At 41.1% G+C, this 18,426-nt stretch overlaps 1 protein-coding gene across 1 annotated transcript in view; it reads left to right on the top strand.

Moving 5' to 3' along the window:
- Positions 1-978: 978 nt before the first annotated feature.
- Positions 979-18,426, top strand: part of ELOVL4 (ELOVL fatty acid elongase 4) — a 58,318-nt gene continuing 40,870 nt past the window's right edge. The window contains exon 1 of the mRNA XM_074948028.1: positions 979-1,336. Coding sequence (XP_074804129.1) covers positions 1,237-1,336 — 100 coding nt within the window. The 5' untranslated portion in view covers positions 979-1,236. The remainder of the gene's footprint in view (positions 1,337-18,426) is intronic.

The following is an 18,426-nucleotide window of genomic DNA, read 5'->3' as shown; positions in this document are numbered from 1 at the left end:
ACATTATATACACACAGAGACCATGAAACAAAACTTCCTCCCACCCCACTCTCCTGCTGGTAACAGCTTATCTAAAGTGATCATCAAGGAGGGCCATTTCCAGCACAAATCCAGGTTTTCTCACCCTTCCCCCCCCCCCCAGACACACATACAAACTCACTCTAGGAAAGAGTACCTTGGAAAAGCAGTTATTTAGTTTATGATTCATTATGAGAGTCAAAAATGTAACACCGTTGCAAAAAAAAAAAAAAAGGGAACATCATTCTGGCATGTATGAGCAGGAGTATTGTAAGAAAGACTTGAGAAGTAATTCTTCCGCTCTACTCAGCACTCGTACGGACTCCGCAGGTGTACAGTGTCCCGTTCTGGGCACCATACTTTGGGAAGGCTGTGGACAAATAAGAGGCAGTCCAGAGGAGAACAACAAAAATGATGAAAGGTCTAGAAAACATGACCTATGAGGAACGATTGAAAAACAACAGGGGGCTGTTTGGTCTGGAGAAGAGAGGGCTGAGGGGGGAGCCATGGTCACAGTCAGCAGGTACAGACAAGGTTGCTGCACAGAGGGGAGGGCGAGCCACCCAGAGCAGGACAAGACGCCTGGGGCTAAATGACAGCATGGGGATTTAGGCTGGCCCTTAGGGAAAACGTGCTGTCAGGGTGGGGAAGCACTGGGGCAAGCTGGAGGTCAGACAAACACCTGCCAGGGATGGACTAGCTACTACTCGGTCCCCAGCACCAGGCCGGTCCCACCTTGCCAAGTGGGAGGAGGGACCGCGGCGGGCGGGCGGGCTGGGAACTGCCGCGTTCGCCCTAACCTCGGCACCCTGCCCCCGCACCTACCATTCCCGAGCGAACTCCCGTCGCAGGCAGCGTCCGCCCCTGCCCCAGGCTGAGCGCCAGGCCGTGTGCGCCTGCGCGGCCAGTGATGGAGCGGTGTCTGTGGAGTGCTGTGGCGAGACAGGAGGAGGCTGCAGGCCAGGTCACGTGATTCGCGCCGAGCGCCGCGGACCATCCCTAGTCGCTGGACTCGGAGCCCGGCGCCTGCTCCGCTGCGCCCGCCCGCGCGCCCTGCCCGCGGGCACAGGCCGGCCAGCGCGAGGCGGAGTCTGCGGCGAGAGACCCAGCAGCGGCACACACTTAAATTACGTGCCCGGCGCGAGCAGGGAGCAGCAGCTCCGGCACAGAGGCACCGCAGCGCACCCGCCCCAGACACCTCTGCTGCTGCTGCTGGCCATGGGATCCGCCGCCGAGCAGCCGGGCCGGGCCACGGGCCTCGTGTCCAGCCTGCTGAACGACACCCTCGAGTTCTACCGCTGGAGCTGGAGCATCCGAGGTACCCGGCGCCGCTTGCACGCACCGGCTGTGCCCCAGCCTCCGCTGCGCTGCAGCCTGTGCCTTGCCCCGACTCTGCTGCCCTCGGCCCCCAGCCTGTGCTCCCTCCTAGCCTCCGCCGTGCCCCCTCTCTGCTCCCTTTAGCCCCAGCCAACGCTTCCCACCTAGCCTCTGCTTCCCACCCCGTTGTTTGCCTTGCCCCAGCTCTCCGCTCTTTGTTAGCTCTCCAGCCCCTATTACCATCCCCTGTGGATCTCCTTCCCTGCCCTGCTCTTACGGAATCTGTCTGTATCGAGCGGCTTCTGCTGTATTCTGTTCCCCTCATCTCCCCCAGCATTCCTGTTCCGCTATCCCTCGCTCTCCACTTAGTCTTCCTTTGCCAACCCCTGTTCTCCCTATTTACTGCTTTCTTCTTGTCCCCTGCTACTCTTCACCTGCCCCCTCCCATGCCTATTATCTCCAGCCCTTCTACCCTCGTTTCTTCTTCCAGTCCACTCTGGAGAGAGGCTGTCCCTCCCTGTCTTCCCTCTTTACTCACTGTCACACAGCGGTCAAAATGGCTCCATTCCTCCAGACAGGGACTCTCAGTCCCTTAATAGTGCATTGAACAGTTCTGGTTTTAGCCAGACCGTGGGGGTGAGGAAAAGAGGAAGGTGCCCTCCATTCCTGCAGGTAAATTATGAAATAGTAGTCTCTTCTGCCTCAGCTTTCTCTGTTAGGGGTCCCTGTTCAGTTACTGAGAGCTCATTGGTGCATGAGCTTCTGTTCACCCTCTAACCCTGTATTTCCTACACGTTACTGAATTATATATTATGGTTCAAGGTAGTGGGAGCATCTTATTGGAACATAAGACTCTCCACCTCTTAGCTCATTTTCTTAGCTCATGACTATATTAAATTCTGTGTGAGCCTGTATTCAGTAGCAATCATAGTATTGGTACTCTGGGATTTTATTGCTAAGTGAACTTCTAGTTCACTTCCTCCTTCCCCCAATTTACTTTCTTGGTTATATGTTGATATAGCCTCGAATTTGATAGTAGTGATAAACAAGGCCCATATATTCCATTGCATGATATACCTAAATTCACCAATTAGCATGTGATTTCTCTGGCAGTCTAAATGATGCTGCTGCATGATTTCCAAATCAGGGGTTTTTTTGTTTTGCAAAATAAATAGGGAATCAATTAGTATAATTAATAGACATGTTTTTCTATTTATTTTTAAACTAAACTAAAATCACTGTATTCCATTATATGGTGTTCCCACATCTTCCTTGTGCTACCTTTTTTTTTTTTTTTTTGGTGTTGATAACTCATAGCTACAATGTAGAAGTTGTGAAGGGGAAAGCTGGAAGTTTTGGAATCTTGGGAAAGGTAGGAAGCAGCTTGCAGTTTTGGGACAGGCCTGTTAGGTGGATGTTTCTGCTAAAATGATCGCAGTGAAATAGTTAACAGTAATTGATGTTCAAAGGGTTATCTTTAGGGTGCAGAGTTATCCCAATGATATGACATGGGATAGGTCCACACTTCTCAGAGTTGCTTTTCCAGGCAGGCTTCAGGCTCAGAAAGACAATAATGCATCTGTTTATTCTTAGTTTGTGATTTTTTTGGTTGTCTATAACAGGCAATGGCTTCCACAGCTGTGCAGTGATAATGTATGGAGCCTTGGTTACAGATCCTGGGAACTCGCTACTTCATCAGCGCCTTTCCTCTTCCTGCTCTGCAGCCCCCCACCCACAGCCATCTGTCAGATAATAAATTAAGCTTATGTTGTACATACAGACAGCTTATTTCATGATCTGCCTTCCTACCCTAGCTTCTGGTTTTACCTTGACATATTTTAAATATTAAATTAATCCTATGTACTCATCTCTGTTTCAAATCTTCCAGAAGATGGGATCAAATGGAAGAGCTGCAGCAGAAATGCATTGCAATCAGCCAGTGTGTGCTACACTGAATCCATTTGCATATACCTATGTAATACATAAAAGGCACCTTCTTCTTCTTAATCAGTGCTATAGTCAGACTGGAAGAAAATGATGGTAGGGGTCTCCTTACAGCCTTTTAGGAAGAAGGATTTTTTTAGTTTTCCTGCCTACTGAATGTGGTGTTGTTTTGTTTTTTTTTACTGGCTTCTGTGGTAGAGTACAATAACCGTAGTGATCAAAAGACAGAACTGGAAGAAAGGAAACCTGAGGAAAGGGTGATTACAAAAAACAGCAGCAAAAGAGATGGCTGTCTTCTGTTAAAACTGCATATTATAGAAAACTTTTTCTGACACGATGTAGTTTCTTTGTGCCATAGGCAATAATAGATGCCCTTTTGATGTTTCTAAAAGGATGCTGAGCTTTTTTCTAATTAGATCTTCAATAATTTTTCATTATTCGGTTAATTGCTGGTAATAGTATTGTAATTTAGGATTTAAAAAACTTTAAATGTCAGTTACATTGGAGAGGGGGAGAACGTATCTTGTTATGACCATCAGGTTATTATTTTTGGAGGCTCCCTGGGAGGACAGTCTTGGAAGGGGCCTAAGCCATACCATAATCATTTAGTATTTCTTATTTATATAGTGGCAATATGTGACTAGGGCCCCCTTACACAATCAAATGCAGTAATATAAAAAAAATTTACCTCATGTTATGTAGTCTGTGTGTGATGTTTCAATTCATGACAACTTTAGTGTCATCACATGAAAATGCTATGTCATCAGATAAGACATGACAATGCCCCAAATTCAGTGTATGGATTTGTGGCAGTCTTGCTCAGTTCACTGCTCTTCTGTATATGCTTTTACTTGGGGAAGAAAGGCATGGAGCATCTGGATGCCCCTCTCTCTAAACTAATCCATTTTAAAATCATGAATTTACCACCATCATGTCCTGAAGAATCATAGCAGTGATGTTGTTCAGTAACTGACACAGAAGAAACTATGCCAGGCAATCACATTTCACAGCACAGAGTATGATGAAACTATACCATGTAGCTATGTTGCCCAAATAGTGATATCCATGGATAAGTATTAATGAATAAACCATATTGAAACTTCACTACAGGAACAATACACAGATGAAGAAATGATATTCCCGTTACAACTCCTACACAGGGAGCTTTCCTTGTTTATTCCAGCCTTCCTACATTACTTTCTATTTTCCCCCTCATTTGTAATCAGGTATCCCAACTCTCACCTCTCCTCATACAGTAGAACCTCAGAGTTGCGAACACCAAAGTTATAAACTGACCAGTCAACCGCATACCCCATTTGGAACTGGATGTATGCAATCAGGCAGCAGCAGAGACAAAAAATAAATAAATAGGTATAGTACTGTGTTAAACAAGCTACTAAAAAAAATAAAGAGAAAGGAAGTATTTTTCTTCAGCATAGTGAAGTGTCAAAGCTATATTAAGTCAATGTTCAGTTGTAAACTTTTGAAAGAACCATAATGGTTTTGTTCAACTTAACAGTTACAAACATTTCAGAGTTATAAACAACCTCCATTCCCAAAGTGTTTGTAACTGAGGTTCTACTGTATTGCACAACCAGACCTTTCTGCCAGTTTGCAATGTTGCCAGCCTTCTTTCCTTTTGCTGCCCCAAAAATCCAGGACTGGGACCAGAGATATCTTGGCTTACTTCTCAATTTTGGCATAGACTTCCTGTGCTACCTCAGCTCTACCCTGTCATAATATGGAAGAGAAAAATATTGTATTTTTAAAAATCAATTTAATCTGTCCTGGGATTATAAATACTTTTGTGATAATCCCAATTGTACTTTTTTTTCCATGGTGTCGCTATAGGGCAAAGTTGTTGTTTGTCCTTCAAGTTCAAAGATGACCATGATGTTACTGATTGGTTTTGATTTCTGTGAACGAGTGGCTGATCAGGCCAGTTTGAGCTTTGAACTATCTGTGGCACACTGAACGAGAGATACCACTATGAGTTACTTGATTAACATGCTGCTGTTGTGACATTTACACTGCTGGTGCTTCTGCTCTGCCTTAGTAGTTCTCTGCTCATAGACAGTAGCTCTGGTATGGATGAGACTTTGCCAAGTAGAATGATCACAAGCGAAATTTTCCCAAAACTCTGGGTCAATGGTGAAATGCCTGAAGGATAACTTGAGGGAGTCTTTGAAACATTTCTTCTGGCCTCCCTGAGAGTGTTTTCCCTCCTTTAGCTCACCATAAAAGATCTTCTTTTGCAGTCGCTCATCTGACATTTTGGTGACATAGCCTGCCCATTTCATCTGTGATTTCATCGGAGTATGGATGGCTGGAATACCTGCCTGTATGACAACCTCAGTGTCTGGAAACTTGTCTTGCCATCTGATCCTCATCAGTTTCCTCAGAAAGCCCATATGAAAGCGATTCAGCTTCATAACGTGGTGTCTGTATACAGTCCATTTTTGCATGCATACATCAAAGTGCATGCAAACACAATGGCTTTGTAGACTTTCAGAATTGTTTGTTGACTAATGTATCTGCACTCCCACGCATTTGCATGTAATCTGCCAAAGGTGACACTTGCTTTGGCAGATCTGGCATTGGTTTAATCATCGATGTGAACTACATGTGACCATGTACTGCCAACATAGATGAACTTGTCCACTGCCTGGAGCGGTTGGCCATTCACTGTGATAGTAGGCTCTACGTAAGGCTTTCCTGGTACAGGCTAGTATATCATTTCTATCTTCTTGATATTGATTGTGAAATCAAAATTGTCACAAGCTGAAGAGAAATAGTCCACACTCCACATCAGACTCAGATTTGTCATTCAGGGAAACAGTCTCATCAGCAAACAGAAGATCATGAACAGTCACTTTCTGAATCTTCATCTTTGCCTATAGTCTACTCAGATTGAAAAGCTTGCCATCAGTCTGGTATCTGATGCCAATCCCCGTGTCACTCATGAAAGGCATGTGAAGCATGGCAGGAGAGGGTTGGGCCAACACACAGCCCTGCTTTACTGCATTGGTGGCTGGGAATGGTTCAGATGACTTGCCATCGTACATAACACGAGCCAGTATGCCATCATGGAATTGCCTAACCATTGCAATGAATTTCTCCAGGCAGAGTTAAGGTTGTTTGGATGCCCTAAATGTACATTTCCATTCTTTAATGTGTTTGGATTGTTTGTAAGTTTAACCTTAACTCCAAATTTCTGTATTTAAAAGGCTTGTTTTTGAGATAATTGCAATATCTCTATAACTTTTTCCTTTAAGTTATTCATGTACTTTCAACTTTGACACTCTATAATATAGCTTTTTGGTCTTGGAATACTTTTCTGCTCTTTCTTGTCCATTTAGGCCCCAGTCCTGCAGATACTTAAGCACATGTAACTACTCACAGGAGTAGTCTTATTGGAGTATATGGGAGTATTTCCATGAGAAGTACATGTATAACTAATGTTTAAGATCAGGGTCTTAGAGTTTAAACTAGGGTGGATTGATTTAAATCAGTAAGCAGGAAACCTTGATTTAAATCAACTTCAAGTTTGTATTTTGCATTTGTATTTCTTACTTTCTCAAAAATTGATTCTCATTAGTTTGTATAATTTGGTACTACTTTTTGGTAACCAGGAGGACACCCTACATTTATATCTTAATTCTTCAGATTCTTAAATTTACATTTTTATATGTTACAAAGAGGTAAGTGACAATTCTTATTTACTAGATATTTTTACTCATTGTGACGCTCACCAGGGGTACCCAGGGTTGTGAGACACCTAACCCCTACCTGCCCTCAGTATGAGGAAGTCTCTTCTGTGCCTGTTGTGGATCATCTCCCTGAAACTCACTAGCCTCTGCCAACACAAGCACCACCTTGCAGGCCTCGCTTTCTGTACAAGTAGTGATAGGCACACACCAACCCTCAAGTCCATGCAGCATTCCTTGTAGAATCTAGCCCCTTATCCATTGGACACTCACAGAATTACCAGACCTGCTGTTGCCAAAGGAACAGTATATACACCAGCTTGTAAGAGTCAACGCAGGATCACCACTTTGCTTAACACCACAGCACTTAGTATTATTTTCACTATAAACATATCTATTACTTGAATCTTCTTTAAAATATAAGAGTATTGGAAACAAATAGTTACGTACAAATCATTGCATGCTTTCTAGAGACTAAATTGAACTAACAAATTAAGCTTCTTTAGACAGGAGGATTCCTCACCAAAAGTTCTCTCCAGCGTTTTCAATCAAGCCTGGCTTAGAACCCTCTTTTATGAAGCAAACTTTCTGTCCATTTACTTTCTTAGTGACGGATGACTGGTTGTCGTCTTTGTCCCCCCAAAATATAGTAGAGCAAACCTTTGATGTGCACCTCAAGATAGGGTCAGTTTCCCCCCCCCCACCTCGCTGTTTCCTTCTGTTACTTTTCTCTCTTCAAAATTTTTTTCTTTTATAACCCTTTAGCATTTAGTTTAGGCTAGGGAGAGGGAGACCTATTGTGAACCGTAATACTTAATTTACATGTGAACAGCACAACAGTAAAAACACTTCTTGTCTGACAAATCTGTTTTTCACCTTTGCTGGTGACCAGTCCCTAAGATCATAAGAATGGCTACACTAGGTCAGACCACTGGTCCATCTAGCACACTATCCAGTCTTCTAGCAGTGGCCAGTGCCAGATGCTTTAGAGAAAATGAACAGACCAGGGAAATTGCAAACAATCCATCCCGTCATCCAGACCCAGCTTTTCACAGTTAGAGGTTTAGGGACACCCAGAGCATGGGGTTGCGTCCCTGATCATCTTAGCTAATAGACATTGATGGACCTATCCTTCATGAATTTATTTAAATTTTCTTAACCCAGTCATACTTTTGGCCTTCACAACATCTCTGCCACAGGTTGACTGTGCATTGTGAAGTAATTCTTTGTTTTCGTTTTAAACCTGCTGCCTATTAATTTCACTGGGTGGCCCCTGGCTCTTGTGTTATGTGAAGAGGTAAATAACTTCTCTATTCACTTTCTCCCCAAAATTCACGATTTTATAGATCTCTGGCATATCCTCTCCCTTAGCCGTCTTTTTTCCGAACTGAAAAGTCCCAGTCTTTTTAATCTCTCCTCATATGGAAGCGGTTTCATAGCCCCAGTCATTTTTGTTTCCTTTCTTTGTACCTCTTCCATTTCGAATATAATTTATTGAGATGAGGCGACCAGATCTGCACACAGTATTCAAGGTGTGGGCATACCATGGATTTATATAATGGCATTATATTTTCTGTGTTTATCTATCCCTTTCCTAATGGTTCCTAACATTGTTAGCTCTTTTGACTGCCACTGCACATTGAACAGATGTTTTCAGAGAACTATCCACTATGAGCCTCAAGATCTTTTTTGAGTGGTAATTGTATGTATAGATGGGATTATGTTTTGCAGTATGTGTTACTTTTCATTTAACATTAGATTTCGTCTGCCATTTTGTTGCCCACTCACCCAGGTTTGTCTGTTTTTTGCCATTTTGTTTGCCCAGTCACCCTAGACGCAGACATAGAACATAATTTTCAATGTATATACATAATTCCTTACACAATATCCGTACATGCGTTTTGCAAGAATATGGATGATGAGCATGACACCAGCTTTGATCTCACATGACATCCTTTGAATTAGAATGTACATACCAGACCCAGGCAAACCCTGTAATCCCTGCACGCCTCCTTGCCAGTTGGCATTAATTGGTTCTTGGGTCCCACTTATAATGCGTATCTAACAGCATTTGGATGAAAGTAGGAATTAAAGAAACACAAAACCAGGATTTTAAAATTGTGTTATTAGTTAAATCTACTTTAAATGTGCTGGATACATAAGAAAATAGATGTAAAATTATAAATTTATCAAAACAGTTTTATTGAAAAAGAAGTATTCTCTGTAGTTAGTGAATTGGATTGTTTGTCATCATATCCTTCAAGATTCTTAGAATTAGTATTCTCATCTCATTTTTATTCATAGAGTGGAAGAGGAAAACAAGCTTTCCTACTTTTCAACTCCCAATCACGTTCTCAATTTTGAATGAATTAGTCATTGAACTGAATCAGTTGAATAAACTGAAAAGTAGAAAATAGTCTGTCTGCACCCACAGCAGAGGCCACTGTTGTCAAAAGCTGTCTTAGCACGTCCAACTCTGGTTCCAGATGGTGAGCCAGTGACTTCCACCAGCTCATTTTAAAGAATGTCAAGCAAACTCAGATTTAAGGCCAGAAGGGACCATTGTGATAGTCTGGTCTGACATCCTGCACATTGTAGGTCACAGAACTGCACTCACCTACTCCTGTAATAGACCCATAATCTCTGGTGGAGTTACTGAAATCCTCAGACCATGATTTAAAGACTTCAAGTTATAGAGAATCTACTATTTACTCTAGTTTAAACCTGCAAGTGACCCGTGCTGCTTGAATATTGATTGGATTTAAACGACTATATTGTACTAAGTTTACGCCTTAAAATAAGTGGTCATAATTTGAAAATTTAACTTTAAATTATCTTGTTTTAAAAATTAAAATTGTTTAATTCACATTTAAAAAAATCCAGTTTAAATAAAAATCAGAATTTTATAAAAATTGTTTCTTCCTCCCCCGCCTCTCCCCTCCCTCATTTTAAACTCTCCAGGGCAGGGACTACATCTTCAATGTGTATGTACAACACCTAACACAATGGGGACCCTATCAACTGATTTTTCGTCTTCCATTTCCCCCTATTTATTCTTCTGTTTTATCTTAGTTTCTTTTTCCATTCTGTCTATGGTTTATTCTCCCCTTACTATTTTAAGTGTCTATTCTCCTCTCCCACACAATCTCTTTCCTCAGCCCTCTCTCTCTTCGTACAGGACAATTGGGGCTTTTGGTAGCTCAAGAGGTGACAGAGGCAGTTTGGACAATCAGGCTATGTAATCATACTGGCTACAACAGTAGCTGGATGATGTTGCTGATCATTTTCAGCACCAACATAGTTAACAAGTCAAGCACTGGCATGTTTATCTTTAGTTTTCAGAATTAACACTCCTTTAAGAAGAATGAATTCACATCAGTCTGCTCAAGAATTGTTTTAGAATATCTACAACCACACAGGAAGACAACATTGTATCATACTTTGTTTTAAAAGGAAATTAACATGAAAAGCTGTTACCATAAAGCTAATGCAGTTTAAAATCCCAGGAAGTCACAACCTGGAAAAATTAAGTTCCAACAGCAGTATTAACTAAAGATGAATTGTACACATGAAGGTATTTTCTGTTCCTGTAAATTTTTTGTTAAGTGTCTGGTTTAATACGCTTATGTCATTAAAATATATAACAAAATAGGTTCACAAACTTTTTCATAGCATAGACCATGTCTTTTGTGTCTCGCTTCCCTCCCCACTTCTGTTTACATAGTCAGTGTGAAAAAGCAATTCCTTACATGCAAAATTAGTAGCAGAAAAGAATGAATTTAGTTTTTTTTTTTTTTTTGGGAAGCAACAAAACACAAGCATCACCACAAGATCCATGAGTGCTACATGGAGCATTGGTGGTACATGAATCACAGTTTGAAAACTGACAATATACAGGAAGTGTAATGTGCCTTGTTAATGTTACTGGATCTTTAACTTGTGTGTTGACTTCTTGTGATTGTTCAATCATAATATTAATATAGCTTTTTGCATTTAACTTGCTTGTTTTTAAAAGGAAAAAAAATTGTTTAATAAGCATTTAAATGGCCCCAAATAGGTGTTAAAGTTCAGGTCTCTGAAGTGAATGGATGTAAACCTTTACTATTGTTGTATGCTTAAAGAGTATTTTTAGTGGGACTAGGTTAGAAGAACAGCAGTGCCCTGGTTGACATAGCTGCATCTTTGCAAATGTGAGAAGTAAAAAAATGAACCTTCAGAATGTTGTAGGATGTAATAAGTAAGATGAGACCATGAAATTCTAAGATCCACATTTTTCTTTCATGCCCACAGTAGTCACTGATCTTAAAGCCATATATATGAGTTCTATTTTAAACATTTTGCAATGTGTTCTTCACTGAGGGCATTTCTACATGTACACATACTGCATAGCACTCAGGTGTAAATCTGCAGTGGTCCGGTACGTTAAGTGTCTGTGCAGAACCTGCTACTGCATGCTAAAAGTATCCTAGTGTGCTTTGACATACAGCTGATTCAAACTGCAGTATGTCAAAGTGCACTAGGGAACTTTTAGTGTGCATCAGCAGGGTCCACATGAACAGTCAGTGCACGGCATGCTGAAGCACTGTAGATTTTCACCCCAGCATGCCACATGGTAAGAGTAAATGGTATATCTGCCTTGAACCATTTGTCCCAGCAGCATCCTTCCCATGTTTGGCAAGGTGGGTAGGATAAGTGTGTGATGGTGTCAAAGAAAAAACAGCCTAATTTTAAATGTAAGGTTTTTGCTAATACTCGCTGAATGTGCCCAGAAATGATTTGGTTTTGTGTGGTGGTGTTTTTTTGTTTTTGTTAAAGTTAGCAGTAACTGTTTAATCAGTGTCCCACCCTCCCCCCATGAGCAAAGTCACTAGTCCTCAGCAAAGATAGTACTGACTTTAACACATTGGTAGTTCTGTAGCATTAAAAAAAAAAAAAGCAGCCCTGCGGTTAGTGTATTTTGGTTTATGGTGGAAATGCCATTTCTCCACTGAGCTATATCCTCTCTCCATTGTGACCTTAGGTAGAGCTAGTGGCTCAGCAGAGGAACTGATGGTAGATGTCATACATGGCTGCAGGCCCTCACAACAGTGTTGACTATCTGGGGCGCCTATGAGCTATAACTACCTCCAGCCCCAAAATCCTTCCATGCCCATAGCATCATTGTAACAACTTTAAAAAAAAAGTCTCTGCTAGGAGCCACACTAATAAGTCAGCAGCCCCCCCCATCAGCTCCCTCCACTCCAACCTGCAGCAGCTCCTGCTCGCCAGCAGCCCCACCAATCAGTGTCTCCCGCTCCCTCCCCACTCCTCCTGCCCACCATGATCAGCTGTTACGCGGTATGCAGGAGGCTCTGGGGTGGAGGGGAACGGGAGAAGAGCAAGGGCATGGCAGGCTCAGGGGAAGGGGTGGAGTGGGGGCAGGCAGGGCCTGGGGCAGAGCAGGGGGTTGAGCACTGAGCACTCCCCTGGCACATTGGAAAGTTGGCACCTGTAGCTCCATCCCCGGAGTCATTGCCTATGCAAGGAGACACATACAAACTTCTGCAGAGCCACATGTTGGCCCACCCCTGTTTTAATATATTTAGGAACTGTACAATAAAGATCTCCCGCCACCCCCATTTGTTCTCTAACTCAGTACTGCTACTGAGAAACAGCAGGGTCATATTTAGTTTTCTAGGTAGCTCTGTGGTTTGGGATGCAAAGTTACTCCATTTCATTCCTTAGACGTATCTGTGCAGTCTTTTAAACTTATTCTTTTTAGAATGTATACATTTACTAGTTATATTTCAAGTATGATTGAAATTGCGGGTTTCATTCTACAAACCTTTCTTGGTGGTTTATACCTTTTTAAGACAAATGATTTTTGGTTTGAAGTTTTTTAATACTGCTTGTACACAGCGCAAAGGAGGATTTTTTATTATTATAATTACAGAGTGGGAAGAGGGGAAAATTTGAATTAAATCTGTCTTCGTGTTTTTAAAAATAGGAATTAATTGACAAAGGCCAGTTGCTTGGCTCGCATACTCACTCTTGGGCTACCATCCATATAATTCACCAGAGTTAACGTACTCACTCCTCAGTGCTCTTCCAAACATCTACCATGGCTGTCACAACAATGGTATGTGTAGAATCCTCTTACACTAGGTCTATGCTGTTTTCCCTATTAGCACAGTTGAAATGCTGCTGGGTGAAGATAAGGCCTAATCAACCAGCCAGTAAGGCTGGTTAAGGTTGGAGTGAGTTTGGAGAAGGGTCATGAGATTGATTAAAGGATTGAAAAACATGCCATATAGCAAAAGACACAAGGAGCTCAATCTGTTTGCTAAAACAAAGCGAAGATTGTGTGACTTGATCACAATCTGTAAGTACCTACATAGGGAACAGAAATTTGATAAGAAGTCTCTTCAATCTAACCGACAAAGGTATAACAAGTTCCAATGCGGGAATTTGAAGCTAGACAAATTCAAATTAATAAAGGTGCACCTTTGTAACAATGACAACAATTAACCATTGGAACACTTGATGAAGGGTTGTGGTGGATTACCATCACTGGACATTGTTAAATCAAGACTAGGTGTTTCTCTTAAAAAAAAACAAAAAAAAAAACAAACACACACACACCACCACACTCCATTTCAGGCATTAATTCAGGGAAGTCCTGTTGTCTGTTATGTACCTCTAGCTCAGTGATAAAGCTTTGCCTTAGTTCTCCATCTATAAGAGTCACAGAATGCTAATAAATTAATTAATGCTTCTGAGTCACACATAGTACAGTGGTAGAGGAGCATCAATTCCTAAGAAGACAGTCATGTTAAAATCCTTAAACAAAAAAAAAAAAAAAAACCCACTTCATCCACGTTACCAATATCTCACGTTATTAGAAGTGAATTTTTTTTTATTTTGCCTTTTTCTTGGCTTGCATTGTCAGTTTTACTTCTATTCATAGAAATTTGCTATTCTGGTTCAGTAGCATCTTTTCATATAACCAAAAATACTGTGATGTTTGGATTGCAAATGCCATAGGGGAAAGTTTTTTTGAAAATTGTTTCTACTGAAAATTTTAAAACCCTGACATTTGTATTGGTCTTGGGTTTTGCAGTTAGTTTTTGTCAGATTTAAGCTTTGGAACAAACTAGACACAATAGTGTCACTTGAAGTGCTGTCTATGGCACAACTGGCTGAAGTGTCAGAAGAGGAATTTAGCAGAGGCCTAGGTGGGAAAAAATCATTGCTTTTTCCTCCTGTTTGGTGGAGTTTAAGGAAACTGAGACAGGAGGTTAGTTCTCACCTTCAAACTCAAATTGGACAGACTGTTTAGTCATTCACCAAAGGGTTTAAAGGGCATATTTGCAGCTTTTCTGGAAAGCATTTCTCTTGTCCATTCTGAGGTTTCGGTTATCTTGAACTACTGAGCAACACAATTCACTCACCTCTTCCTGGCTGCTCACGGTCTGGTACCCCCTTCCGTTGTTTGTTCTCACAGTGTTCCCTCTCACTCAGTGCACTCACTCTTCATGACCCTCCAGCTGGGTCACTATATGTGTTTTCCCTTCCAGGACAGCATGGCTGCATATCAAAGTCTCTCCAGATGAACTGTCTGGCTGCCTTTCCAGGCCATCCTCTAATTCAGTGGTCTCCAAACTTTTTGGCTTGTGCTCCCCCAGGGTGAAGACCAGAAGACCTGCAGCAGGCATGCCGCCAGAGGGGACATGTGGACGTGCAGAGCTGCCGCCGAAGAAAAAAAACAGCGGAGTGCTATTCAGCGGCACTCCTGCTGCCGTGCACCCCAGTTTGGAAACCACTGCTGTAATGCAAGACTAGGGCACTTTCCTCAGTGGTGGGCTGGGGAACCCAAGCCCACCCAGTAATCCAGGTTCCGGTACAGGGACCCTCTGTTCAGCAACCACGGTCTGCTTACTTCCAGACCCTGTTACAATTTCCCTGTGCTCATTTCCTTATTTTGTCCTCTAGCACTGACCCTTTGGGATACCGCTGGAGCTCCCTGTGGCTGCTTCACTCCTCTCAGGTGCTTGCTAGAGTCTAGATTCCAAACCTACCACCCTCCTCCCAGGGAATAACTGCAGACTACTTCCCCTATAGCTCCCTTCTGTTCTCAGACTTCTGGCTTGTACGGGCCCACCCTACACCTGCTCAGCTGAGCTTCATCTTCTATTAGGGCTTGCTTAGCCAGACTAATTCTTCTGTAGGTGCAGCCTGCTAAGTTAATTAGCCCCTTCCTAGCTACTTCAACCCCTCCAAGTGAGGATTCTTTTGACATCCTGGCAGACTCTTTTGACAAGCTAAAAAAATGTGATAGAATGTATTTGCAATAAATGCAGTATTTGAAATGTTTATTATGTGTGCTAATTCTTCAGTTTAGAAGCTTAGGACCGAGTGTTGCAGACACTTATTAGTGAGTGTCATGCTCTGTACTGTGAGTGATTCCCTTCAGGTCAAGTAGATTATGTGCAGTAGTAAATACTGTACTTGTTAGTAAATGTTTGCATTATTTAGTAAACATTTGGGCCATTATTTATGAAGCACAGCGTTTCTTTGAGCAGTTTAAATTCTCAAAAACCGCATCAGAAGGAAGCTAATTTAAATCCTTTATAAACATTTTGTTGTAGTTTAATGTGTGTGAGCTCATTAATCCTGACTTGCTTTCTTATGATGGCACTCTTTTGTAAAGTCCTTGCTTAATGATAGCAATAGGAGAGCTGACTGAAGGTATCTGAAAAGTCAAATAAAATAATACAGTACCTCAGGAAGTGATCAACTGGTTAATAATATCTGGGATACTATCATTTTCGTTGGAATTATTAAAATATCAGTTTAAATTTTTTGTCGAAAAACACTGACTGAGATAAGAAAGCTTGCTCCTGAAGTGCGCCTTTAGAAATGTAACTGTTTAAAGACATCTGCAGAAGTGATGGTAATTGGACAGATGGATATGCTGGATTGGCACTGTAAGTGTCTTTGCGCTGAGAATAGTAGCCATAGCTATTAATACTTTGAAGGGCTCCCCAGATAAATTAGTGAGTAGCAACCTTCTAGCTAAGGAATGAATATGCTCTTAATCTAAAAACCTAAACTACTGTGTGTTGATATTACATGAAATATGAATGCAAGGATATTTTAAACCTGCATTATATATTTTTAGATGTATAATGCTTTCCAAAGCTAATATAGAAATTGGATGGAAAAGACACATTAGACCATGCAGTCATCTTCCTGCTAATGCAGGATTTTCCCCTACAATGTATATTTGTAGGTACAGTATTCTTACTGGTCAAAATAATTTGGAAAGATTAATTTTTGAGTCTCTATAATAACTTACAGATAATTATAAAGAAAATAGCCACTAGATTTGACAGAAGCAAATTTCACACCAAAAAAATTGAACACCATATAATATGATTTGGTTGAGCTTCTTTCTGTTTTAGCTTTAGCTCACCACATTATTGATTTTCCCCCACCCCCTAAAAACTTTGGAAGATAGGTTAATTGTGTGTCCTTGTTTTCTTAGCATGTGGATGTTTTATTTAAGTCTTTTATTGAGATTCTCCCCCCAGTGCATGTGTGTAACTTCCACTAATGCTAAAGCGGCATGTATCTCATAAGGAGAATTTAAATACCACAAGGATAGGTACTTCAAAAAAATAATTAAAATATAAATTCTTTATCTCTTGCTTCAGATTTATAATGTGGGATTTTGAAGAACTTTCACCCCCCCCCAACAATTACTGTAAAACTTATTCCATATAAAGGTCTGAGTTTTTTGTATAACTATATTTCTCATGTGGTAAAAACATTAACATTTATGACTGCTAGACTCCCTGGGGTTTTTTTTCTTTTGTTTTGTTTTGAGTTCATTCTTTCGGCTAAGTGCAAATTAAAATTCTTACCTTTTTGGAATATACACTTTATTTTTCTTACAAAAAGAGATGTAGTTGTGCTGTTGGCTATGCTGTAATGAGTCATTTTACTTGTGATCAAATTAGAATCTGGGTCTTAGGATTTGGAAGATAAATGCATTAATCCACTGAAACATTCAGTCACTCTCTGTCAATTCTAATCAGATAAAGGCATTTGTAATTTTGAACTGAAGCAGTTTGAGGGGTCAGCTGTCTTGCTTTTATATTTAATTTTCATGGAAAGATTCATTTCTCAACTTCTTGCATGTGAATTTGCTGGATTTAATAAGGCAGTAAGTCCCTTTAAAAACCATAGTTTTCTGTGCCCAGCAGATGTCATTTTGGTCATCACACTGTCTAATGAATAGGGTGCACAATAGTACTGATTTTGCTGATGTAAGGATGTTTCTGATTTTTTTGCCTGTTAACGGAATATTTTCAGATTCATTATAAGTATGATATATTATCTGACTGTGAATTAACTTTTCAGAAAAGAAACTCAGGGCAACATCAGAGTGACAGCAGACTGTGTTTTTTTGTATACATCAGTCAAGCAACCTTAAATCAGTAAACTGTAGTGAAGTTGTTTTACTGAAGGTACTTATTATGTATTGCCTGGTTTGACCATAGCTGTGTGAGTTAATTTAAGCTGTTATAAATGAGTTTCGCATGGACATGCAAAGTAACTTATAAAAGAAACGTTGAGAGATGATACAAACCTCCAAAGGACTGCTATATTTCCTGATACATTGAATACATTCCAGTAGCTCTACTGTAAAAAATATATCTTTGCATTTAGTATTGTCTCAAAAATAAATATAAGAAACCATGGTGTAGTAGGTGTGATAGAAGTTACCAACAATTAACTCATTAGTAGTGGAATGTCAATAATAGAATTGATTAGCCAAAGCATATTTCAAGTGCCTGGGATCTTGTCACCCCTTGTGCAGGCACATAACACCTAAAACATAGTAGAACTCATAGGTGCTGGAACTAGGATTGCTGGGGGTGCTGCTGCACTCTCTGGCTTGAAGTGGTTTCCATTATATACAGGATTTACAGTTTGGCTAAATGGCTTTTAGCACCCCCACTATAAATATTGTTCCAGCACCCTTGGTAGAACTGTCCCAGGGGAGAGACAGGCCACAGAAAGGCCACCCAGGCAGACTTGGAACCTCAATGCACAATGAGGAGCAATGCTACGTTGTGTTCTCTTTGAAAATGTTTCGCGTGGGCTGGGGAGCAGCTATTAACCGTGTATCTGAACTATGTAGATCCATTGTTCAAGCTGCAAGCACAGTTACAGTTCAGGGGTTGTAACAGCAACTGTGTAGTTGCAGTGTGATTTGCTCTGTACATTGTGAGGAAGGTTGCCACCCACTGAGATGTTTCCTCAGGTATTGCATAGGTGGTGAAGATTTTACCATAAGTGGAACATATCCATATCACGTTTTTTTACCAGATGTTGTATAACTTGTAGCATTATACTTTGTATTGTGATTTGATGACCTATTAAAGGCATAGCT

Source organism: Natator depressus, chromosome 3 (genome assembly GCF_965152275.1).
Source record: "Natator depressus isolate rNatDep1 chromosome 3, rNatDep2.hap1, whole genome shotgun sequence".
In the NCBI taxonomy this organism is placed as follows: domain Eukaryota; kingdom Metazoa; phylum Chordata; order Testudines; family Cheloniidae; genus Natator; species Natator depressus.
The sequence above is the reverse complement of the archived record's forward strand: the minus strand, read 5'-3'. Positions and strand labels throughout refer to the sequence as shown.